At 31.7% G+C, this 27669-nt stretch overlaps 2 protein-coding genes across 3 annotated transcripts in view; both read right to left on the bottom strand.

Moving 5' to 3' along the window:
* LOC115882259 (sex peptide receptor-like) overlaps positions 1 to 27669 on the bottom strand; it is a 53482-nt gene that overhangs the window by 3268 nt on the left and 22545 nt on the right. Inside the window, exon 2 of the mRNA XM_030900201.1 lies at positions 752 to 1743. Coding sequence (XP_030756061.1) covers positions 752 to 1691 — 940 coding nt within the window. The 5' untranslated portion in view covers positions 1692 to 1743. The remainder of the gene's footprint in view (positions 1 to 751; positions 1744 to 27669) is intronic.
* LOC115882258 (probable serine/threonine-protein kinase DDB_G0282963) lies at positions 2426 to 25121 on the bottom strand. Of its 2 annotated transcripts, XM_030900199.1 has the most exons (11): positions 24921 to 25121; positions 24694 to 24867; positions 23082 to 23330; positions 21224 to 21364; positions 20974 to 21170; positions 16640 to 16768; positions 13487 to 13810; positions 10421 to 12582; positions 4914 to 9102; positions 4689 to 4858; positions 2426 to 2550 (listed from the first exon to the last, which is right to left on the bottom strand). In XM_030900199.1, exons 1-10 carry the CDS (start codon positions 25040 to 25042, stop codon positions 4746 to 4748), a joined length of 7800 nt encoding a protein of 2599 aa, XP_030756059.1. In that variant the 5' UTR covers positions 25043 to 25121; the 3' UTR covers positions 2426 to 2550; positions 4689 to 4745. The 2 variants fall into 2 exon arrangements, with proteins under 2 accessions (XP_030756059.1, XP_030756060.1); XM_030900200.1 differs by lacking the exons at positions 20974 to 21170; positions 21224 to 21364; positions 23082 to 23330; positions 24694 to 24867; positions 24921 to 25121 and having other exon boundaries at positions 13487 to 13755; positions 16640 to 16719.

The raw sequence follows: 27669 nt of genomic DNA, 5'->3' as shown, positions 1-27669 counted from the left end.
CAGTATTTACTTAAAATATATTTCATAAGGTCAAAGAAGAATTGAAACTAAAATTCATATAAATTTATATTACTATTTATATATTGCACTAAAAACATCAATAACTCTGATTAACAGAATGTTATCTAAAAGCTGCATAAATTTATTTTCAGTTAGTTTATTACGATACACGATAGAAAGCAAAATTATCAGGTTAAATTAAATTAAATAAAATGCCCTTTTAAACTAGGTTTATTTATGTATAAAAAATTATAAAAAGTTAAAAATGCATTTTTTACCTTATCTATGAAAATAAGTAAGGAATTCTTAATTAGTAATTATGTTTTTAGAAATCTCATGACAAGACAAATAAAAAATATTATACAGGGTCCCATTTAAAAACACTTAAATTTGACTTATATTTCCAAAATGATAACTCCGAGCGAAAAACTAGTTACGCCACTGGATTCTACTTGAAAACCTCAACGGAACACAGTTTTTACCTTTTCGGCAAGTTATAAAGTAACTAAAAACTTTCCACGAAGGGGATCAAGCAATACAAAATTCGCCCTGTATTTCCGGAACTAAAAAGGCTATGATAAACCTGTAAGTAGCATCTTTAGTTTCATAAAAAAGTAGCATAGTGATGTGAATTTTTGTACCGTATCTTTGCACCTGTACTCGTAAACAAAAAACTCCATAAAATACACAAAAATAGGACTTGGACACCCTGTACAAAACAAACTCTGTACTATCTCTAAAATATATTTACCTAGAGCAGCGTAACATTCTTCCAGAAACACATTTCCATACATCGCGCTTATCTGTCCCACAATAGCTTGAGGGAACTCCGTCAAAAGAAAAAGGAATAAAACAGCCAATAGCATCCTCGTAGTCCTGTCAGATTGGCTCTCCTTGTACAACTGGATCGATCCTGTTTTCCCATCAATATCCCCTCTATTAGAACTGGAAAGCAACATAAGTCTTCTTCGGCGAGTTTCAACCAGCACTGCTATAATCTTGCAGGATAATATAGTTAAAAGCACACAAGGACCGAGTTTTAACAACAAACTATAAATCCATATGCTTACGAAGTAGGGATCGTTTGGATGGACGAAAAATATAGTCTCGTTTTTAAGTAAACTTTGGTTGTATTTGTGTTTGTCTTCTTTATTGACTATTACACCGTACAAGTCACATGTTTGTTGATGTTTCATTATCTCCAGAGTAGAGAACATGGGAATACAAATAACAGGACATATTAAGTAAGTTAGAAGAACAACTACAGAAGTTTTTTTCTTGTCAGTAAAAATTTCACTGGCGTGAACTTGTGATACAAAAGCGTACCTCCATACAGCCAAAATAACAGTGAGGCTACAAGCGATAAAGTGCAGAATTAAGGTGAACAGAGAATGAAACTTATAAAAAACTGCCCAGCAGTAACTGTAATGAGTGTACCTCACAGGCAATGAATGTAAGTTTCTGTGAATGGTAAAAGGAATATACTGTAGCATTACCAGCAGGTCAGCTACAGCTAATCCTGTGAGGATTAGGTTGGTAGCTGATCGCATGTGTTTGGTTTTCAGGACGCATATGTTGAAGATGTTGGCTATGGAGCCTAGGATGCAGACTGTAAGGCTTAGGTAACCATGGATGTTTTCTTTGTAGTTTTTTCTGAAGTCCTCTAAGTCACAGTAAGTGTAGTTTCTCATGGTTGTTGGTGAGAAAGGTCCATTATATTTTGCGTATGTGACTGAGCATCGTCTGAAAAAAAAAACATTTTGTACAGGGTGTCATATATTCGAGCCTTATCACTGGGATCTCGGAAGCGAGAAGAGATACGAAGTGGATTAAAGATAATATAATTTGGTGCTGTTTCAAATACACCCTTAAATGTTCAAAAAATCCGATAATTGTAATGTGTGTAAGATTTTTGGAAAAAAACGAATATTCACGATTTTATTTTTATTTTCTTTTTATCAACTACTTTATCAATTTTTTTTGAATAATAATAACATATCTCGCGGAAGAAAAAAGTAGCTATAACAATGCGGAATTTATTTTGCAATACCTATTCAATGATAATATATTAAAATAAAAAAAGAGTCATAAAAAATGAAAATGAAATCGTGATATTATTTGTTTGCTTTCGAAAAATCTTGGAAAGTATTAGGAATTCTTAAACTTTTAATGTGGTATTTGATCAGCATTAACCTAATCTCGTATATCTTCTAGTTTTCGAGATCCCAACAGTAAGGCTTGAATCTGTGACATCCTGTATATTATAATTGGGGTTGGACTGTCATTCGTCAGTCGTTTTTAATGCTTATCGTATGGTATTACACAACCAAATATGGGTTTAAAAAAGAAAACACTATTTTTTTTCGTTCAGAAAATTTATTTAATTTTTTTAAAAATTAATTTTTTTATAGTATATATAAAATAATCTCCTTAACCATATATTCAGGTTTAAAAAAATCTTCTTTTTATCCTCTTAGAATCGTTCTAAACTCAAAGTATTGATTTTACTATCTTCAGCACAACTGGAAAATATATTCTATTCTGTTATTCCTAAAAATAAAAACAGGAATGTGTGTTTATGAGAAGCACAAAACATAAATTAAATAAAACTGCACTTGAACCAAATATGTTTGTCATAAAAAAGAGATTGAGAGCATTCGTCTATAAAAGTACTAGAAATAAATTTATAAAACAACTTTAGTAAATCAAATTAACATTAGACTTAGATCACAAAAAGACTGCTGTTTTTTTCTCCACTACAATAAAATCTACAACATAAAATCGTTATCATTTGAAAACACCACTGCGTTGATTCAACAGAGACCAATTTATCAGTGGTATTTTCCTAATATAACAAGTTTTCCTAAAAATGCTTAACGTTCCAGAAGGTATATCTCCTCCCGTCGTCAGAAGCAGAAAAAAAAACACAAAGAACGAAGAAAAAAAACAAAAAATATAGTAGTATATTTTTCAAAGAAATTTTTAAGATTTTTTTAGCAGATACATTTATTAAAAACCGTTTGCCTTCTTAGTTTTCAAAACATAACTTTTTTATTTTGCAGATTTTCTTATAGTGGCAAAAAAGTATTTTCAAGAAATTGAACCCACACAAAGCTAGAGACATTCATTACACTTATACAGGGTTGTTCACCACATACGACACAGAGTATTGTAGCTAAACGATTAAACTTTTACAAATTGTAAGTTTTGGGTTCGTTGAAGGACTATTAGAGGTACAATTTAAAAATATTTTTACAAGATACATAGTGTCCTAAATAAATAAAAAATATATATAATAATAATAATACTACCTTATACAGAATGTCTAAAAATGTATTTTAAATAATTTCTAGATTTAAACGGCAATAACTTGTTTAATTTAAATGGAACGCCCTGTATATTTTAGGAGAATCAGATGCACAATTTAATTGTCTATCAAATTGTATTATACCACTTTTTACCTATCCCTTCAAGTTTTCCTAAAAATGCATTTTCTTATACCCATGGAATATTGACATTTTAGGTTGTTTTTAAAGTAACAAATGCGCAAAATGTACAGGCTAGTAATATTATCGTTTTCATCAAAACGATAATATTACTAGCCCATTTGTATGCAAAAAAAACTATTTAAATCTTTAAAAAAGAGTATACCATTAATTAAATATACCACCATTATTTCCGCCCAAATACTAATTAATTAAATACTTAATTGTGTTAGTTAATAAATTATTTTAAATAAATGTGGATTTTAATCAGAAATCAATATAATAATAAGTTATGAAAATGAACGTCTCTGTTGTTATAAATAAGCATTTGTCAAAAAATGAAATATCATTTTTAAGGTGTTACTTTTTATCACACTGCCTAATACACATACAAAATTCATCTTTTTAATATTTAGAGCAATTATTATTAATCAACGAAACAGTCAATTAATGTAGTTAGAATACTGGAATCATATTAATTGATCCTCTTTAACAAATATTTAAACATTTTTTTATTTTTTAATGAAATAAACGAACCATATCGACAACATTAGTACTCTTTAAAAATTTGGTCCATTTTTAAAATACTCTAAAATGTCAGTATTCCATGGGTATATTGATAAACGAGTTCTAAATTACAAGAAAATGTATTTTCTACGAAAACTTCAAGAGATAGATAAAATATAGTATAATACAATTTGATAGACAATTAAATTGTGCATCTGATTCTCATAAAATATACAGGGTGTTCCATTTAAATTAAACAAGTTATTGCCGTTTAAAGCTAGTAAATATTTAAAATACATTTTTAGACACTCTGTATAAGGTAGTATAATTTTTATTATTGCAACACAATAACTGATCCATAAATAAACTTCACGAAATATTTAGTATTAAAAACTTTGGTACCCTTGGAGAAATGAAGCCTTAAAATTTTTACTGCAATTTCACAAAATTGAAAATATTTCAAAAACGGTAAGGTTTAAGTATAATAAACCTTAATCAAATTTATCGGTGTTCCATTTAAAAAAATACAACTTTGATATTTTTTATTTATTTGGGACACTCTGTATCTTGTAAAAATATTTTTAAATTGTAGCTCTAATAGTCCTTCAACGAACCCAAAACTTACAATTTGTCAAAATCTAATCGCTTAGCTACAATACTCCGTGTCGTATGTGGTGAACAACCCTGTATACATACTATTTCTTTAATTTTCTTATATATCCTTGCTTTAAATCAAATCCCTTTTTAAACACACTATTTCTCATTATTCCGAGTTTGAGTTTCACTATTGCAAATATTATTTCTGTCCGGCATCATTTGACAGTTACAATTAAATTTCGGAGCTATACAATTCAGTAGTAAACCTTCTAAAAATGTTGATCTACATTACAATAAACCAAAAAAATTGATAGTACTATATACCTCCAGTTTGCAGAAATGTACCCAGGCATAATCCAAACAAACCAATTTGAATTTGTCCACTATCTGGTTCATTATTATTTCTTCCCCTGTTTACACAACTGAAAGTTAAGTTGTTACCTTCGCTTCTTACATAGTCACTGTTTAAATTTCTTGATGCACTTTTAGGTATATTATTTGCACTGTAAGTATTCATGTTCATATCCAAACCGTGAGTATCAACTGACTTATCTGCTAAATCAACACAAGCATTGCATACATTGCATATTCTTCGAGTTGCCATGTTAGCCTGTGAATATTTTTCAGGATATTCGTTATCTCTTTCATTGATACAACTATATTTGTTTGAATCGCTTTCTGAACTAGGTGCTCTATCACGAGTTGATGCTAAAGATGGAGTTATTTTCTTAGAACTGGCTTGCCTAATAGTTAAGTCAGAAGACTCTTTCAGCTTTGGTTTGCTGGAAGAAGAATATTTTGGCACTGATACACCAGATAAAAGTTTTGATGATTTGCTTTTTGGATCTTCTCTAAGTGAATTCGATACAGAAGATTTTACACTATAATCTCTAATACTTGAAGCATTAGCACTACGTATGCTCCTAGCTGATATGTTTTTCGAACCAATCTTTGCACTACTGGTACCTTTTATTTCATCTCCAGATTCCTCTACTAAATTAAACTCATCTTCTGGAATATCCTCAAAAGTATTACTTTTTGATTTATTGACACTAGGTTCTCTAATACTTGAAGCATTAGCACTACGAATGCTCCTAGCTGATATGTTTTTCGAACCAATCTTTGCACTACTGGTACCTTTTATTTCATCTCCAGATTCCTCTACTAAATCAGACTCATCTCCTAGAATATCCTCATAAGTATTACTTTTTGATTTATTGACACTAGGTTCTCTAATACTTGAAGCATTAGCACTACGTATGCTCCTAGCTGATATGTTTTTCGAACCAATCTTTGGACTACTGGTACCTTTTATTTCATCTCCAGATTCTTCTACTAAATCAGACTCAACTTCTGGAATATCCTCATAAGTATTACTTTTTGATTTATTGACACTAGGTTCTCTAATACTTGAAGCATTAGCACTACGTATGCTCCTAGCTGATATGATTTTTGAACCAATCTTTGCACTACTGGTACCTTTTATTTCATCTCCAGATTCCTCTACTAAATTAGACTCATCCTCTGAAATATCCTCAAAAGTATTACTTTTTGATTTATTGACACTAGGTTCTCTAATACTTGAAGCATTAGCACTACGTATGCTCCTAGCTGATATGATTTTTGAACCAACCTTTGCACTACTGGTACCTTTTATTTCATCTCCAGATTGCTCTACTAAATTAGACTCATCCTCTGGAATATCCTCAAAAGTATTACTTTTTGATTTATTGACACTAGGTTCTCTAATACTTGAAGCATTAGCACTACGTATGCTCCTAGCTGATATGATTTTTGAACCAATCTTTGCACTACTGGTACCTTTTATTTCATGTCCAGATTCCTCTACTAAATCAGACTCATCTTCTGGAATATCCTCATAAGTATTACTTTTTGATTTATTGACACTAGGTTCTCTAATACTTGAAGCATTAGCACTACGTATGCTCCTAGCTGATATGTTTTTCGAACCAATCTTTACACTACTGGTACCTTTTATTTCATCTCCAGATTCCTCTACTAAATTAGACTCATCTTCTGGAATATCCTCAAAAGTATTACTTTTTGATTTATTGACACTAGGTTCTCTAATACTTGAAGCATTAGCACTACGTATGCTCCTAGCTGATATGTTTTTCGAACCAATCTTTGCACTACTTGCAACATTCATTTCAACCCCAGATTCTTCTTCTAATCCTGAATATTCTTCTGGAATATTTTCGGAAGTTTTACTTTTTGATTTGCTAGGAATTCTAGAATTTGAATTTTCTTGAACTGGCTGTTTAATTTTAACTATTGAACAAGCTCCTGTAGACTCTAAAGAATTGTGAAGGCTGTTTTGTGACCTACCGTTTGTATTAGCAAGACCTTTAGAGGAAGATTTCGGTAAGCTGTTTTCTGATAAATATTTGGAAGAACTTCGTGCCAATGAACCCTTTACACTGTCTGATTTTTTACTATCTATATCTTCGTTTAACGATTTTTTTGATTCAGCCTTTGCAGAGCTCACAGAATTTGTAACGCTCATATTTCTTTCTGATTCGTCCACTGACATATCTTGTTTTAGAGGTTCCATTTCTGTTTTATAAAACAAATCTTCGTTTATAGAAGATTCAGGTCTTACTATCGAAGGTAGACCTCTAGCATCTGCAATATTTAAATGAACACTTTTTTCTGTTTTAATTCTAGATACAGATTTATCCACAACTTCCTTTGCCAATTCTTTTGATTCAATATTTTCGGAATTACTTGAACCCTCAGCGCTGGAGGTTTCTTCTGCTTCTTCAGCAAAATTATTCAAACTTCTTGCAACTGATTTTTGCGAAGCAATCTTTGCAGAATGAATAGAATTGGCAACAGTCATGTTTTTTTCTGGTTCATCCATTAATTCTCCTTGTTCTTCAGGAATAACTTCACAAGCAGTACCAGAAAAAGTATTTAAACTTCTAGCGGCTGAGTATTGCCGTATTGAAGATTGAGGTCTACTATTGAGTGAAGAAGCTTGTCTAGCATTAGAGGAACTATGTGGCAACAGTTTTGACGCATTAGTCGATGTTTTACTGTTTATATCTTCCGTGATTGTCCTATTTGAGTTAAACCTTGCAGAATGTATTGAAGTAGTAGCGTTCATATCTTCTTCCATTTCTTCCATTTGACTTTCTTTAATAATTTCTCTAGAATTGCCAATTGAAGTATCAGAAATATTAGCTTCTGAACCTTTTACAAGATTGACTTCTGTACAAGCTCTAGAAAAATGCGAAAAACTCTTTACGCTTTTTTCTGATTTTTTGTTCACAGGATCTTCCTGCATATTTCTGGATGCAGATTTTTGTGGTTGCGATAAATTCGATTTAGTCTTACTAGATTCCGTTTTCACTCTACTTGAAGTGGAATTATTTGATTTAGAAACGGCTGTAAATCGTTCAGATGAATTGCTTGAATTTGATCCAGACTTATTACTTTTTGATCTAAGGCTACTCATAGTAGAAGAATTGCCTCCTAAGTACTTTTGGGATGCATTTCTTGATGAACTCCGTACCTGAGTATTAGGTAAACTGTTGGCTGTTCTATTATTTAAAATTTTTATTGGTTTCTTTGAAGCATTAGCTACCATCTCTTCGGCTAATGCGTATATACTATCCAGTGATTCCTCAATTGGCCTTGGACTTTTATGTTGATTACTTTTGGATGAATTAGTAACTCCTAACGCACCATTGTTGGATTTTTGGGGACTTAGGTCTCTTTTTGGACTTATGGTATTTCCATCTGATCTACTTTGGCTATTTTTAGAAACAGATCTGCTTGGAGCTACACTATTTGATTTTATATTGCTACGTTGTGCAGAATTGATCGATCTAGATCGATTAGCGCTTTCATCTGAAGCAGAATTGCTACTAAAAGCATCTTTTTCATTTAGCGGACGAAGCACTAAAGCTCCTATTACGGTATTAGGTCTTTCATTACTTTCTTTATTTATACTTCCTTGGTTGGAACTTGAAAGGGCGATGATTTTCCGTGATCTTTCTGTATTATTTAACGAATCAATAGATCTGTCGAGAGATGATTTTTGATTATTAGTTATTGAAGAATTGCATGGACTTTTCTCTAAAATTTCATGTCTTGTAGACATTTTCTTACAGCACATTCGGCATAACGAACTACAAAACGGTTCTTTATTGTTGTATTTTTGGTTTAAAGAACTTTTTGTATCTGTTTCAGGTTTCTGCAGAGACAAAGAAGCAACAGAGCTTATTTTGGACAAGTTATCACTTGATTTGCTATGAAAAGATTCTTCAGAACTGTGTTTTGCACTTAGAGTGCCGCTTAAGAAACTATCTCGAAATGCTGTAATTGTGTCTAAGTTTCGTAAACTCAGAGCTCTTTTAGCTCCACTTCCAATTTGATGCATGTTTTCTTCTACTGTCAAGAAAGCACTGCTTGAGTCGCGATATTTTCCTTCATTACTTGAATTATCTGATACTTCCTGTATTGAGACTTCGACATCTGGAGCAAACTAAAATATACAAAGTATACGAATATAGAAAATGGTTTCAGATGTATTTTACTTTGATTTGTCTAGAGTCATGATTTGTCAACAGTCATTCTGATTTTTATAGCAGTACTAAGGAGAAACGGATTTTAAGTAGAAACTGTTATGTCAATATATTTATGAACATTTTTTTGGTGTTCCAAGTCCTGCTATAAAAACCTGAACGCCCTCAATTATATATAATTTTTTAGTGAAATATCTTTAAATTTAATTTGTTAATTTTTATCAGTTACTTGACTATTTAATATTATTTATACCAAACGATCCAAAATGAATGAAATAGTAGGCTATTGCTATACTACGAACCAAAAAGTAAATAATACAATTTTTTCTAATATTTTAATTAGTCTTTCATATTAATGAGATTAATCAGAACAAGATGAGAAAATAAATAGATTTAATCTAAAGGTAAATTTAATTATTAAATGTTTCTCAAAATAAATAAAAAAATATAGGTTAGGTTACATGCTCGTATTCAATTTTGATAATATCACGCATATTAAGGTATCATAAACTAGTTTTATTCCAAAAAATGTTTGTTAGATGGTACCAAGTTGTATTAGAAAATTTTTTTTTTCCTTGAAAAACTTCAAAAAAAAATTAAAAAAGAAAAATTAAAGCCAACGAATTAATATTAATTGATGTGACTTGCTAAATATTTTTGATCAATTACGTGATCACCAACCCTAAATTCAGGGATAGAAGGTAATGAAAAAGGAAACGATCTAGCTAGAAAAGGAGCGAAGTTTTCTGGAAAACTCCATCGGTAGCCTGGAATCGGAATCCTACAACGGTCTAACACACGCGCAGAAATTTCTCAGAACTTGCAACCGAGAAAAATCAAAGATTGTCCTTGATTTAAGTAAGAACAATCTCCGGATTGTCACAGGATTTTTAACAGGACACTGGCTACTCAATGAAGACCGCGGTAGATTAAACTAAGAAACATCAGAGAATGTAGATTCTGTGAGTCAAATGGGGAAACACCAGAATAGTACCATAAATTTTGGTATGACGGATATCGGTGATGGAGAACTAACCTCTGTAAAACTTTCTCAGATACTGGCTTTTGTCAATGCCCTAAGACTGTATGATGAGTTATAACTGAAGAAAGGGAGACACAATAGATCTATAAGGTCGCGGTGATTAACTTTCCCCTCCCATACAATTTACAACCTTAAAGTCTCTAAAACTGAGTTGTCAACTCTTTCAGTCATTGTGCATAGCTTCGTATAACGCTAAGCATTTTAAACTATATTTATTAAATTTTAAATAATCATACCTGTAAACTCTGAACTTTAGAACCAATCATTGCAGCAGACTTCGGATTTTCCCATTTTTCATTATCGTTCCACATAATATTTATACCCGAATACTCGACTGTTTCAGTTCCGCAACTGGAACTTTTTAAATTACCATCAGACTGAATTGTTTCTTTCTCAATTGTTATTCTCACTGCTGAATTGGACTCAGTATTATCTGGTTCAGACACTTTACCTTTAAAACCAAGAAGCGAGTTCTTAGAAAAAAAGTTACTTGGGTTGTTTTTAGCACTTGCTGTACTACTCGTTGTTTTGGGTACAGAATTAGATGAATTATTATTATTATTAGAAACTATTGAATCCTGGTAGCAATTATCTTTTACATTTGAACTGTTTTTAACAGCTGATGAACTGTCTAATACTTTAATATTAGAATTCGTTAAATCTTTATTTAATTTTAAATTTTCGGAGTTACTAACTTTAGGAGGAATAGAAATATGAGAACAATTATATTCAGATTTTGAATTGTTATTTCTAACATTCGACGAACTGGCTGGAATTTTGGCTTTCGAATTGCTAGGATCATTTCGAATATTGAAGGAATTATTGGTAATTTTCACTTCTGAACTAAATACGTTATTATTATTATTATCTTCAACATCAACTGAACTGATTATCATCCTGGCTTCTGGATTGCTTGAATCAATTCGAATATTGGAAGAATTATTGGTAATCTCCAATTCTGAGTTGAATACGTTATTATCATTACTATCTTCAACATCAACTGAACTGATTATCATCCTGGCTTCTGAATTGCTTGGATCATTTCGAATATTGGATGAATTATTGGTAATTTTTATTTCTGAAGTAAATACGTCATTATCATTACTATCTTCAACATCAACTGAACTGATTATCATCCTGGCTTCTGAATTGCTTGGATCATTTCGAATATTGGATGAATTATTGGTAATTTTTATTTCTGAAGTAAATACGTCATTATCATTATTATCTTCAATATCGACTGAACTGATTATCTTTATGGCCTCTAAATTGCTTGGATCATTTCGAATATTGGATGGATTTTTGATAATATACATTTCTGAATTGTGTACGTTATTATCTTCAACATCGACCGAACTGATTATCTTTATGGCCTCTAAATTGCTTGGATCATTTCGAATATTGGATGAATTATTGGTAATCTTCACTTCTGAATTAAATACATCATTATCATTATTATCTTCAACATCATCTGAACTGATTATCTTTATGGCCTCTAAATTACTTGGATCATTTCGAATATTGGATGAATTATTGTTAATATACATTTCTGAATTGAATACATCATTATCATTATTATCTTCAACATTGACTGAACTGATTATCATTTCGACTTCTGAATTACTCGGATTAGTTTGGATATTGGATGAGCTATTGATAGGCCTGTTTCCTGAATTCAATACATTATTATCGGACACTTTTTCAAAATATTTTTCCACTGGGATTTCTGGAGTAAACAGTACACTCTTACAGCAAGAATTTTTTGTTTTTACGTAATTTTTTATATCTGATGTGCTTTTTAATCCTGAATGATCAAACTCTTTAAATGAGTTTGTTTTAATAACACTATCAGATGTTTTGCTGTCACACTCAGCAAACCTAACACTTGACATTTTAACCACCATATTAGATAAATTATCAACGGCATTTTCTAGAACATTTCTTTTTGTTCTAGAATACTCTTCCTCTCCAACTGGGTTCGTTTCAATAACATATTCAGATTTACTATTGCCATTCCCTTCAAACTTTACGCTAGACATTTTTATAACTCTATTTGAGAAATTATTATTGGATTGACAAGGACCACCATTTTCTAATTTCGAGTTACTTTTTTTAACACTAGAAGAACTCTTCATAATGAAAGAATTATTTTCTAACGCCCTTGAAGTAGATGGTACTACAAGTACTGAGGCATCGTTTTCAGGGTTATTACTAAAAGAATCTGTTTTAATAACGCTTCCAGAACTCTCCTGATTTTCGTTTATATCTTGGTTGATTGTAGGGTTAGAAGCGTCAGTTCTGGATGAAGGGCTTCGCATTATACTTATTTGAGCGTTAGAGCATAGTAAATGCGGTCCACTTGGTGTATAATAAAATTCATTAGTGTCTACTATGACATCTAAAAAATAAATAAAAACTGTATTATTATTTTTTTACAACCAAGGATTATCCCAAAGAATTAGAATGACTAAAAAATGTCTATTAGAATGGATGTAATAAGTGTCTTATCAAAAACACAAAGCATCAAAATAAGAGAACAAATATAAAAAACAAAGATCAAACAATAAATCAAGTATTGCAGGACATGTGCGGTCGAAGCAACACAACATAAAGTTGTTGGAACCCCGTGTTGTCCACTATGAATTTCATTGGAAAAAGCGTAAATTTAAAGAAGTAATTTTTATATGAACAATAATAACATCAATAGTAATCCAAGTATATACATTGAACGGCCAGTCTAACAAATGAAAAATTTTAGGACGTGTTAACAAACAAACATGAACTGTTTGAAGTGATTAAGAAGAAATAGACAGAAATAACAATTCTTACATCTGTTTTTCAAAGGCCAGATAGGGATCGGAAGGAAGAGAATGTCTTGGCTGACAAAATACCAAACAGTGAGCAGAGCTACATGATGTACAGTCGTTCATACACAACGCCAGGAATACAGATGCAATGGATAATGTTATCAGCATACATTAGTATTAGTGGAAAAGTTAGAAGAAATGCCATTCATAGAGCTAAATTCTCCAGCATTGTAAAAGCAATCACAAGAATGGCTACAAAAAGGTGGGTGGCCAACAAATGTCCAGAATGATGGAAAATTCACCAGGGCAAAGATAGGCAAAAAAGTTTATAGTAGAGCATTCACCAAAATTCACGGTATACCTGATAGCAAAGACAAAGACACAGTCAAAGCTGTAGTGTGTTTAGTTCGGATTTTCTCAAACAAAATAACTTCAGAAGACAAAAGAAGTCCAAGAGATCCACGCATCTTAACATAACATAAAATGAAAACTTGCCAATGTCTGGGGCATCTTGAAATCTATCCACACTTTCAAAATTCTCAACTATAACATTGATCAAATCGTTTATAGTTCTATATACGTCTTCTTCGATGCTTTCACATGAAAATTCGTGGACTGTCGTCGTATATACCTCCTCTTCGATATTTTGACATGATAATTCTTTAACTGCCGTATCTACATCTTCTTCACAATCTTGACATGACAGCTCTTTGACAGCAGGGCGGCATACGTTTTCATCCATATTTCTTGGAACAACGTTTGTCCTTGAATAATAATACCTTCTTTGATTTGTGCCTGAGGCCATTGTTCTTTTATAGCCTACAGAATGATATAAAAATAATTATATCATTAAATAAGTGCAAATACAGTACAATATAAATACATAAGTAAAATACGAGGTGCCTCCATTCTGACGAATTTATTTCGAAATTATAACATATTTATTTTTGCGTTTCGATTAGGTGATCAAAAAGTTTAGTATTCGTTGCTTTCTTATTTTGCCAGTGTTGAATAATATATAGCCAGACCATGTCCAAGCACAGATTTTTCACAAAAAAATATCAGGTAAGATGAAACTTGTTGACAAAAACAAAATAAAATTGTTGAATTTGTATTTATTATTTATTTTACTTTTCTGTTTCATTAATCATTATTCAGTGCCCTAAATCGTCGTCAAAATTGCAGATATTTTTCTATTTTCTTTACAGTATTTATTTAAGAAGGGATATAAAATTATCACTGCAAATATATTCAAAGAACAACATATTGTGTGTTATTATTTACCCACAATGTTGACATTTTCCCACAAACGTGTATACGCTGTATTGTATCCATTAACCGCTGATGTAAGCGCATCTTTGTTTAGCTTTTATTATAGATACACACTAGAGATGGGTAGGTCCGGATGGATACAAATCGACGGACCTCTACCCAGTGCCGGTACTGATGGATGTAGATTCTGCTGAATATCGAACCCTCTCCGCGGAACTGCATTGCTGACAGCCAACAGGCCACGTCGTCGGCAGATAACGAAAACATAACGATGCGCGATGCAGCGAAATAAATCAGTATTGTAGAATTTGTAGAATATTGGATTGAGGGAATTGTACCTGCTGCTGTGTTGTATTTATTGTTTTTTGAGTTTACTTTCGGTCTTCGTTCTAAATTATAGATTATGTCATGATTGTACAGGGTGTCTCACTAAGAATAGCTCTCGGCTGTATCTCAGAAAGTGTTAGTCGTAGGGCCTGCAGTAAAAAATATTTATAACTAAAAAGAACATGAGAAATTGCTCGAAATTATTTTAAAGTTTGTAGAACGGCCGCTAGAGGGCGCAACTGCTATGGAAAATAACAAAATAGAATTTTTAAGAAATTTTGCGTAGATAAGATCGTCCTATTGCTGCCAAACGTCACTAACTAACATTTTTCCGAACAACCAAATTCAATCACTAACTATGTTTTGAAGCGGAGAATCGATTGCAAAAGTCATTAACTACGATTTCTGGCTATTTATGTTTTATTTTAATACCGAATAGTTACTAACTATAACATCTTTTTGCAATGCAATTCATCTTTAGACGCATTTTTCTCGGAAGTAGTAAAAAGTAAGTTAGTGACTTTTGGCAGCAATGGGATGAGATGTACTATAAATAATAGCTTCATAATCTTCAGTAAATTTTGGACCTTTTTTGTTAGAACCATTCTCCCCTATCTGCTTAGATAAAGTGGTGGGGGAAGGTTAGATCTGTTTTTATTTAAATATTAATAACTCCGGACTGGATGATCAGAATCCACCAAACAAGGGTTTAATAAAAGAGCGTTTCTAACTCTATATTATACCATATAAACAATAAAAATGAGCTTTTGAACGTAGACGCTAGTGGTAGCTGTCTTACAATTTAACAAACATTGCGTTTTTTTCTTTCAAAAAAATAAATGCGATAGTATATGTAATTTTAGCTGATACTAAAGATAATAAAAACTTAAAAAGACAGCAAAAACCACATCATGATATTTTTTTTTAAACCAAAGTTAAATATATACATATTCAAAATTACAATAAATACGAAAAAATAAGCCCTTAACTACCTTATTTTTCTAACCCGGTATCACTAGCTCTCTTGATTATGACCATTCTAATCAAAAATAAGATAGAAAAGATTAATTTATTCAAAAATATCGACAATGGACCAGAATACCATAATATCTAATAATTAATATATCAATGACAGTGAACAAGAAACGACGCCCCTCAGTGAATTCATGGTAGGCTTTGGGAAAAAGTTGCTTTTAAAGATATAGTTTAAACGTCAAAATGTTATTATATCAACATTGTGATAGCCTCAGCAGTGTTTTTTTTATCTTTTGATTGCATTTCATTATTTTTATAGCAGTTGTGCCCTTTAACGGCCGTTCTACAAACTTGAAAATAATTTCCAGCAATTTCTCATAGCTTCTTTAGTTAACTATTTTTTCCGCAGCCCCTAGAGCTAATACTTTCCGAGATACAGCCGAGAGCTATTCTTAGTGGGACACCCTGTACAGTGTTCGTCAAAGAAATGCAGCAGACACGGACTACGTTTAATTTTTTTTTGTAAAAAAAGATGATATTTTTGTCTAAAATATTATCTGTTAAATGCCGATCATTTTGCTTCCTATATGGCAGTTTTGATGGAAAGATGTAATTGTGTCTCCACTATCTTTTGTTAGTATGTAAGGTTTGTAATGCTTTGCATCGTACTCATAAATTTGAACCTTAAGGTACATCTACGAGATAAATGGAACAGCTTTGATCAAGATCAAGTGATAAGGGTTTAACAAGCCAAGATATCAGATTTTTAAGATAAGGCAAAACGCAAACATCAGATTTCCCAAATGGACTACAATACTTTTGAACGCGGATTGCTTCATACAAAACAAAATTTAGTTAAATTAAAATTGAAGGTTATAATGACTTAGTTTTGGCAGAACTGGAACCTGGATATAGGTCCATGAAGCTTGACGTCACTCCGGACCCGACTCTTTTAAAATACGGGATCTACCCATCTCTAATTCACGCGTTTCGACAACCAAAACACATCTTGTTGGATTCGATTTAACATTTAATGGCGAACAAACATTTAATGAGAGTTGATTAAACCATTACCGCTGCATTTCGATGGTTGCGTTGCTTCTATTGTATAATCAGGTCCATACATTTTTATATAGTTCGGATCCTTTTCCAGGACTCTTACGTCGTTCGGTGCACCAGTGGGTACAAACATATCATTTGCGTCTAAAATTATAAAAGGAATGATTTGAAATGATAAAGTCTAGAATATGTTGTAGGCTTGATGCATTTCAACTAATGATGGAAATACCGGTTCCACATGAGTCGCGTTACAATAGCGACCGTTCCAGAAAAATACCGCGACAAAATACCGCGATTTTGTAACCGAGATTCCGACTTCCAAAGTATCGCGGTCTTCGCCAAAAATATATCTAACTTATCTATATTTCTAGATTAATGTAACTTTTATCCGCCACTCATTTTCCAAATATCGAGTTTATAATTGTGTATAGCCAATCTATCTAATTTTTAGAAAAACGATGACATTCCTGGTTATTTTCCATCAATTTTTGTTTAAATAAAATGAACGGCTCATATTTATGTGTATTGCAATATAATATATTTAATGTTAAAATCAAGAACAAAGTCCAAACCACTGTCAAAAAAATGTTTATTGGCCTAACCTAACCTTAAAAATAGATATAAACAATAAAACTTATATAAATGTATAAAAGCAAATAAAATATTTTTATTTTATTTTATTTGCTTTTGCGTTTCATCTTTCAAACAACGCTATTTTATATCATGCCTAGTACATACCAAAAATCGCTATTTCGAAAGTAACGTAGCGATGGGAGCATCAACGCCAGTAGTAACCGACCAAATCACGACAGGCAAAACCGGAACCCTAGAAGCGCTCCAGCGACTGCTGGAACGAAGTACGTCACCGCCGAGGTCGAACGTCGATAGCCAGTTACAGCAGGGACCAGTTACTTCTGTTCGCGACAGACGGAACTACGACTCTAGGAGTACGACTGCTGGAGCGAAGTTACGTCGCCGCCGAGGTCGAACGTCGATAATGAGTTACAGCAGGGACCAGTTACTTCTGTTCGCGACAGGCGGAACTACGGCTCTAGGAGCGCGACGGCTGGAGCGAACACGCGCGACGCTACGTACATACCAGTGCCTGTTACTACTGTTGGCGACCGACCAAATCGCGACGGCTGGAGCTAAACACGTCGCTATTAGTAGTGGGAACTATCGAATGAATACTATTGAAACATTCGATAGTTGCAATTCATTCGAATAATTCGATAGCTAGTAAGAAAACATTCGTCGAAAACTATTCGAATAAAAATTATCGAATAGATGCGTCATCTGCCTTGAAATATAGTATTCTAGTAATTCGGCAGCAAAAACCATTCATTTATAAAATTCATTCATTTATCAAATTCATTTATTCGTCAGGATCGATTTTAATAAAATATAAACTGGATTTTAGTTGTCGTCCGGCGACGTAGGTTTCTTTCCTAGAAACCCGATAGCGGTCGGTGACAATGCTATGAAAGAAGCCGGCATCTTTGATTTTTTGCGTAGTCAAATAAAGATAAGGACACATTATTTTTTTATTGAGGTGCTAGTATTTACACAGAAAATACATTAGGGCGCTGTTGCCATATATTCATATTAGTTGGTATTAGCAAAGAATATTATTCTTTAGCATTAGTTAGTTAGGGATAGTATGTCTATATGTTTTGCATTTTTTTATTAATATTCTGTTGTTACACTGCAATAATACTTTTTATTTTGGATGTAGGAAAATGATTTTTAATGTTTTTAAGCAAAGACTGATTTAATAAATAATAATAACAGTAATAATTTGTTATACCTATTAACAGCAAAATTTACAATCATTTAATAATATAAACATTTTTTTTAAGTAGTAGTAAAATATAAACAACAAATAGAAGTCAAAAGTATTTATATTAGATCCTATTTAAAAATAATATAGTCTCTAAATGTGGCAACGTTGGTTTATTAAATAATAATAATTACAGAACTAATTAGTTATATTAACAACAAATTTTAAAATCATGAAATATAAACATTTATTAATTTTCTAAGCATGCAGTGTAATGGAAGGAAAATATAAATAAAAAATTAGAAATCAAAATTATTTATATTACTTTTTATTACTTTATATTACTATTTAAAAATATTTACTTTTGCTGGCATTTACTTTAAAAAATAAATGAAATATTTCTTCGCAAAAAACTACATGTAAGAGAATTAGCATAAACAAAATACAAACATTGTTAACTTTTTTTTAAATTGGCACGTGTAAAACTTTCAATTTAATTTTCTCACCCCAAAATTTGAGTTCGATAACCATGTACTTAACCACATTACTTAAATATGATTATTAAGTTCAACTAATTCATATTATTAAAACATCTAAAATACAAATATGTATTTTTAAAATTAATTGTAAGTTCATCTCATCTCTCTTAAAAATTGCTACTTCTCAAAATTTCCCATTAAAAAAATGCAATCTAACCTAACCATAATATACCATATAAAATTAAATAATTGGAAGATCGGGCTACGGAAAATCACACAAATTTTCGAAAAAATTTTTACCACTTCGCACACAATCGTCAATTAAAAAAAACCTACTATTTTAGTGTTTTAATAAACGCAAAAATACCATAGTATTTACAAGGCGAAGTTATAAAAATTTGGAAGAACTAATAATGCACTGACGCACACAAAAATCAAACGAATACTAAATTTCATGTATCAAAAGCATTCGATAGACGTGGCGCAACGATAACCATTTAGTCGCAAGGCGAGGTTGTCACATATGCTTTAGTCAACAAATGAATGAATGATTTTATTCGAATAAAACCATTCGATAGTTGAAATCGTTCATTCAGCAACCATTCGATAGTCTAATTCATTCGATAGTTCCCATCGCTAGTCGCTATGCGGTTACTACGGTTCCAGCTAACTTCAAGAGCGATTATAAATAATTTATTTGCAAATTATAAATAATTTATAATTTTGTCGTCATTATGATCGTCGTTAATAAAATAAAAATAATATTGAATTCGTGGCTATGCAAGTATTAAATATTTGAGTATTTTAGTTTTTACTAGTGCAGTTGAAACTAAAACTATGATGTAACGCTATTTCGGGTAGTAAAAATTAAGTGAAAAAGAACCTGAACTGGGCGTCGCGTTGTATTGTAATTTCAAATGGTAATAAAATTGCCGAAAAAATATTAGCACGAAAGAAGGGCCAAAGTATGGGTGCAATAGCATTCAATACAACATTCCCAGAACAACATTTGATAGCTTCCCAACTTTTTCACACTGATTTGATCAAAAGCAAAAAATGGATTCAGGCAGTTCGACGAAACAAATGAAAAGGTACATTCAGGCTGAGAGCGTCGAGCGTCGCGTCGCGTTTGCTCGCACTTTTCGATTTGGGTGTCTATAAGATTCTTACTTGTAGAGAAGCTATATGCATTATTTTTTAACTGTTTTGAAGTGTTTTGAAGAACTTTTTGTCCGTACTTGTATTATACTACTAAAGAAAAAATATACATTTTCTCCATTTTTACCTAAAAAATGCTAAATTGCATATTTTTCCCTCAGTACTGTAATACAAGTACGAACAAAAAGTTATTACTCACAAAAATATATACAAGGAGGGGCCATACTAAAATCGAAATCTAATTTATTATGTCAAAAAACACCCAAACATCAAATTTTGTCATCTAAATATCGACATATAGTAAGTACAGAAATTATTTAAAAAAAAGCTTGATAAAAATGAAACTACTACCCCCTGTATCTCCGAAACGAAGCATTTTAGGACATACATTTATACGAACTTTTTTACTTATTTTTCTCTACAGAATATGTTGTCAAAGTTTCTCGATTACAATTCGCATCGCTTTTTTTAATGGCTGACAAAACAAAAATATGTCAACAAAAAATGATTAAAGTTTCATCTAGAACCCTGAAATTATTGCAATAAATTTTTGTTTAAATTAGCGTAAAAGTTGGTTACTCTAATTTCAATGTAAGCATTCAGAATGCTAAAATTAGTGGTAGTAATTTTCAATTAATAAAAAAAGATAACAAACTTTTAACTTTTTCCACCAGTTATACTTCAAAATTTGCGAGTGATGTCATTTTGGCGTTTAATTATCATCCGTCAAGAGAAATTGTGGTTAGAGATCAAAAATGTATTGCTTTAGAAGCTAATTATTAGGCTTTTTGTTGTGTTGCTAGAATGTTCCGTTAATTTTAATTGTAATGTATGTTTTAGACATTGTGAATGATCGTAAATTTCTAAGTATAAAGTGTAATTGAAACCACTAATTTGTTCCACTAATTTTGATTTTAAATAAGGCTCTATACTTTTCTGTGGGTCAACACATTGCGTTTTCGATCGACAGGGGCTCTGTGGTCTCGGTCTCCTTTGGCATTTAATGCTTGTGCTGCACTCCGACTTGCATTTGCAAATTTCGACCTCTTGTTCCCTGTTGACCACAGCACAACTTTGACGCATCGATTGCGGTTCGCCCATGTTGTTACAACCTCTTCGAATGTTAATTCTGAAAATCAGCATTTTTTAAGCATTTTAAGTTGCTAGTTGTGTAGTGATTACTCTCTCATGGGAAGTAAGCTCCTGAAAATTTTCACGTATTCCATTTCGATGAATTTTTCCTTGTTGGACACTGCCACGTATAGGCATCCATTCTGTATGTCTCTGGGACTGTAAATTATATCTCCGAACACCGTATATAAACTTAAAGAAGAAATCTTACTATAGTATTTATATTATTATCCATATACAAAACTAACTCATTAACCCTGATATTTAACTCATTAACCCTAATATTTGTTATTGAGTTTAACTTAAATGTTTCATTCTTGAAGATATGCCTTATACAGGGTGTTTCAAAAAACATGTGCCATCTCTCGTGGTAACGTAAAAATCAGATTGATTTTTCATTTCAACATAGATCCGGTTCTGCTTTGTTTCGTAGCTACAGGGTGTTAGGTTAGGTCAGGCAAGTACCTTTAGCGTTTCAAATGAGATTTTAAGAGTAAAAGTAAGTATAAATACGACATATTTTAAAGCTAATAATGTGTCGACATATTCACCAGTGACGTGCATATGGGTTATCACTGGAATATTTTTTTCTAAAAAAAGCATGTATGCCACTGACTTTTCTTTTCTCTTATTAGCGAAATAGTGTAAACAGTTTAATGCCGATTAAAAGTTGTCTCTTCATATTTTGTCGATTTCGGCCTCCTTGATGAGATAAACGCAATAATATTATTAGTTTGCCTTGATCCAAGTTTAATAGCAACCTTTAATAGCATTAACTTGCGAAAGTTTTAAAAAAGTACTCACTGATTCCTTATCAAAAAATATGAAAAAAAGTTTCTATAAACATGGGTATGAAAATGCATAGTTTTAGAGTTACAGGATGTTAAAACTTTTTAAAATTAGTTTTTTTGTAATTATCTTAAATATTACATTATTTTTTATTTGAAATTTCTGTAGGGTGGGCTATAGTATATATGCATGGTATACTATAGTCTATACCTAATAGTAATAATATTTAAAAATAAATTAGGTAAAATATATAATTTATTATTTTTATTTTAATGTTATTAATTGTGATTAATAAAAATGCGTTTATCTCATCAAGGAGGCCGAATTCGACAAAAGATCGAGAGGTAACTTTTAATTGGCATTAAACGGCCAATACAATTTTGATATCAAAAGAAAAAAGTCAGTGGGGCACATATTTTTTTTTTTTAAATATTCCATATGCACGTCCCTGATGAATTTATCGACACTTTTTTAGCATTAAAATATGTTGCACTTACAGTAAATTTTACCCTCAAAATTTCATTCAAATCACTAAAGGTACTTATTATAAAAAATACAAAGATTATTAAGACTTTAACACCCTGTAGCTACAAAACAAAGCAAAATTGGACTTATGTATGTTGATATGAAAAATAAATCCTATTTTTACATGAGGAATCTCCCCACGAGAGATGGCACATGTTTTCTGAAACACCTTGTATAAAGAAATATGTTCATGCTATTAATTGCTAATCTTTTTAATTTTATATGTTGTAGTAAATGACCTAAAAAATTACTTCTATGTATTTGTTTTTTAAGCGACTAGCGACAAATCATCTTTTCCATCACTAGTTGCGAAAAGAAAAATATTCTGACCGTAAAATAACTCGTCCATAACTACTTAATTGGAAAATGAAACATCTTGAAATGTCAAAATTAAAAAAAAGTATTTTTAAACTATTCAGTTTACTCTGGCAGCATTTGAAAAATTAAAAATAATAATAAGCTTTTAAAATAATATGTTACTCCTGAATCCTAATGGTACATTTTCGAACCACTTGACTATTATTTACCATACAGGATATGCAAAATCCGAACAAAAACAACCCAATTTATGAACGAGTTACTTTAAACGACCTACGATTGAACTCCTTCGGGTATATCCAGACTGCGAGCGATATAGTCCAGCAGAGTGTCCCAAGATTCCATATCCGATTCAGTCATGACTACTTTACATGGCATCTCCCTGGTTTTACCGTTGGCCATAACGAACAAAATCGTTCTGCGGCCTTTACTGCCGCAGCAGGATGTGGAGGGCTCGCAGTTTCTATTTTCCGTGTAGTATTTCTTCGGCTGAATGATTCCCTGCTTCTCCAAGGCGGTTTTATAGCTATAAATTGTATAAAGTTCGGAAATTATTTATATTTCTTTATAACTTAAATCACTTTCTATATAAGTCTCTAATACAAAATTATTATGGCGTTTTGCCTAGCATATTCTTTTCTCGATATACCTATTAGTTTCAAAACAACAGAGTATTAACAGCAATACTAAGTCCTGCAATAGTGCGTCGGGCATTTGTAGCTCCTAGAAAACAAACTTTTCTAAAATATAAAATAATTTTCTTCATTTTTTTTTAATTGATCACCCTGTATATATTTTTTCAATAGATAGAGAATTAAAAACATTTTTTGTATTTAGAATATTTAAAATTTTTCAACGATTTCACAGATATTTGCGGTTTTATATTTCATATGGCATTTTCCAGAGTAAATTTTTATCAAAGCTACCCAATAATAGTTCCCTTTTGTTTTACTGTTGAAAGAGCCATATGAAATAACACTGCGCGTGTCTGCGAAACCATTAAACATTTTGAAATACTTTAAATACAAAAAATGTTCATTTATTAACTCTCCATCTAATAAAAAAATAATATACAGGGTGTTCCATTAAAAAAAAACAAAGAAAAGTTATCTTATATTTTAGAAAGTTTGGCGTAGAATTCTGAACACCCAGCATGATTTAAGATTACGATATTTATAGCAAAGTAAGTATAGACTATCTAAAGTAAATACCTAATATAGTTTTGATTTCAGGACAGTTTTCTTGTATTTGTAATAATTTTTTTAAAGAAGGTCGATAATATCGAAAATATATATATATATTTTTTTATTTAATATTATCTCTGAAATTATCGAAATATATTTACTCATATCATTGAATTATGCAAAGGGTCCGAAAGGAAGCCAAAAATGCAATCATATACAGGGTGTTCCATTTAAATTAAATCATTCCGATCCACTCATCAATTACTTATCAAGTTTTTTGTACTAGGACGTGCAGATGCCGGGCTATTTCCGAACCCTGTCTTTACCATTAATCTATTAATTTCTGCAATAACGAACAAAAGGAAACTTTAAGTAGGAAAGGCTGCCGAAACATCAAGAAGGATCTTTAATATAATGTATATCCAAATAAAATAATAGAAAAAAACATCAAAAATGCAAAGCCATTCAACTCAGCTATTTCATATTAAGACTAACTTAATGAAGACAAGTTTTCAAAACCAAACTAGGGGAATTATACTAGCACAAGGACTTTATACATAAAAAAATCCTGAAGATATAGCAGCTTAGTAGATTTTAAAAAAGCATAATTGAAATAATTTTTATATAGGATCTAAGAAGAACTAGCCATATTTGATTTCGTATTAATAAATCTGATAAAAATATTTATCAATTATTAATCCTTACCAGTTTTTGGTCTGCTTAAATTTCTCTTTTCCAACAGCAACATATTTACAGTTTGGAACTAAGCCCTCAAACGAATTGATTGCTGATTTATTATCCAAATCTATCAAATATATAACAGCTCCAAAAGAAGGTCTTATTATATCAGTGATATAGGATAATATAGAGTTCCATGTTCTAAAAGTTATTCTACATTAAAATCATTATTTGAGACGGTTTATTTTGCTTACCTAAAATGATTTGGGTTGACGAAAATGTTGAATCCATCACTATAAAAATCACCGTTTTCCCAAACTAGAATATGTTTCGTTCTACCAAAAGGTTTACAACAGGTCTGGAAAATGGTGGTCATCGGTCGTTTTTAATATAAATATTACATAAAAATTTTGAAGAAAGTTGTAGAATTATGATGAAGAATTTTGACATGATAAATTTAGGGAGGTTAGTTACATGTTCTGTCAGTTTGGCAGAGTTTTTAGGTTGATATAGGTGCCGGGTGTTGCATCGTCGGACGGGACATAGGAAATCCCATGTAAATTTTAATGGGGTCAATTATTGGCTTCCCTAATTATTTTAGAGAATAATTCTATTTAGGTTTATTGAAGAGCACTAAAACCCACATTCAAAAGAATAACTTTAGATATTTTTGAGTAGCTCCTTTACGAGTTATCGCCGATTTCTTTTTAAATATTTCTGCTTTCTTATAGCCCTATATTTACTTATGAGCACCAGTCAAGGTAAAAAATAACTGTCAAATGAAGTTGTCATTTCAGAAACTTACCTATTTAGTGCTTTATTATTATTGAAAACTCATTCCTACATCGGAAATCTTAAAGATGTATTTATAAATACAAATTAATATGAATTAAAGTAAAATAAAGTAATCAATTACAAGGTTAATTATAGTATTATTACAATATTCAATAACTTATTAATTTAGGTAAATTGTTTTTAGGATTTAAGAAGATGTTCAAATATTCCTCCATCGACTGCTAGACAATAACCCAGGCCATAAAAAAATTCTCTTCTTACATTCGCTAGTTGGTAAACTGAAATTCTATTGCATTCGGCAGAAATAGCATTTTTTAACTCGTCTAGATTTGGGTATTTTTTATCCTTGTATATCCTGTTTTTTAAATGGCCCCAGAGAAAGAAATCATTGGCGAAATATCAGGAGACCTTGCTGGCCAATTTACTGTATGATTTAGGCCAATAACGTTTCCGTTAAAACTATTGTCTAAATATTCCCGAACAGCCACGGTACTATGTGCCGGGCAGCCATCCATTTGGTACCAAACTTCCTGATTTTCCCTAGCGGCATCATGTAAAGCAGGTAAAATATGATTTTCGAGTAGTTCCAAATAATATTCTGCATTTAAATTTCGCGTAAGAAATAATGGCCCGATAATATTGTGTCCGAATATCCCTGCCCAAACATTTACTTTCTGTGAACATTGCGTCCTTGTTTCGACAAACCTGTGTTGGTTTTTTTTGTTCCAATATCGATAATTTTGAACATTGGGTTCATTATTTAAGGTCAACGTGCGTTCGTCAATGAAACATATGTTTTTTAAAAATTCCCTATCCGTGTTTGCTCTTTCCGTCATATCAAAACAAAACGCCTGGCGCCGTATTTCGTCTCCATCTCGTAGCTCTTGGTGCTTTTCATATTTGAGGGAATAGTATTTATGTCTAGGGTTCCCAACCGTCCCGGTTTGGCCGGGATTAACCAGGAATCAGAAAGTTTGTCCCGGCGAAAGTTTTGCCTTGGCCGGCACCTAATGTTATGTTTTATGTTTAAAAATTAAAAAAGTGTGTACTACACACAATATATTTTAATTTCTAATATTTAATGTTTTGTTTCAATTATTTAAAAGCTTAAAAATAATTGTCCCGGAATCGCCGGTGCTCAAGTTGGGAACCCTATTTATGTCGTTTCAAAATTCGAAACGCTGTAGTGTGATCTATTCCTATTTCATCCTTAAGTTTCCTTGTGCTGATCTTTCCATCGTTCTCTTCCACGCACAATAAAACTTTCAAGTCGGTATCATTTCTTGCATTTTCTCTTTGTTCCTGCCTTGCTTTAGGGTACCTTTGGTCTCAAATCTCTGGATATTCCTTGCAATTGTAGATTTTCCAGGTATCGGTCTATTCGGATACAGAGCAACAAACATGTCCGACACCTTTTGATAACCATTTCCTTGATAATACCATTTAATCATCAATACTTTTTCTTCGGTAGTGTAATTCATGGCTAATATTTTCGATGTAGGTATGAGTTTTTAATAATAATAATAATAAAGCACTAAATAGATAAATTTCTGAAATGATAACTTCATTTGACAGTTATCTTTTATCTTGACAGGTGCTCATAAGTAAATACAGCGCCATAAGAAAGGAGAAATATTTAAAAAGAAATCGGCGATAACTCGTAAACGGGCTAATCAAAAATATCTAAAGTTATTCTTTTGAATGTGGGTTTTAGTGCTCTTCAATAAACCTAAATAGAATTATTCGCTAAAATAATTAAGGAAGCCAATAATTGACCCCATTAAAATTTACATGGGATTTCCTATGTCCCGCTCGACGATGCAACACCCGGTATATGTTTTAACATATTTAATAATAATTGTAAATGTTTGCAAATCTTTGTACCAGCTTAATGATTCGTATTCTATTAAAAACCATCTGAAATGCATCGATATTACTGGTTTCGTCCTTAAACCTTTGCCTGTATAGCGATATAAATGTTTTATTTGGGCTAAATCATCGACCAGGCACAGAACAGATTAAGTATTAACTTCAATCCGCTGTTTTAGGGGTACGTGAGCGTGCCCTAGACGATTCCCCTAATGTCTGTAGCGGTGAGCCTTTATGATTCCGTATTTTCTAACGTTTCTGTTGAAGATAAATGCTCCATGATCAGTGGCGTAGCTATCATAACTTAATACTTTTCCGTGTTAGGGGAATATAAAGTAC

Source organism: Sitophilus oryzae, unplaced genomic scaffold (genome assembly GCF_002938485.1).
Source record: "Sitophilus oryzae breed Bouriz unplaced genomic scaffold, Soryzae_2.0 scaffold_177_pilon_pilon, whole genome shotgun sequence".
Lineage (NCBI taxonomy): Eukaryota > Metazoa > Arthropoda > Insecta > Coleoptera > Curculionidae > Sitophilus > Sitophilus oryzae.
Note: the sequence above shows the minus strand (reverse complement) of the source record. Positions and strands in the feature narration are given on the sequence as shown.

Bases quoted from the DNA above. Each gene is read 5' to 3' on its own strand.
- LOC115882258 (XM_030900199.1), bottom strand. From the start codon at position 25,042: ATGACCACCATTTTCCAGACCTGTTGTAAACCTTTTGGTAGAACGAAA. The intron at 24,868-24,920 runs GTAAGCAAAATA...AATAACTTTTAG, and splicing joins GTCAACCCAAATCATTTTAG to AACATGGAACTCTATATTAT. The intron at 21,365-23,081 runs GTAGGTCGTTTA...TTCTTCTTTAAG, and splicing joins ATACCCGAAGGAGTTCAATC to TTTATATACGGTGTTCGGAG.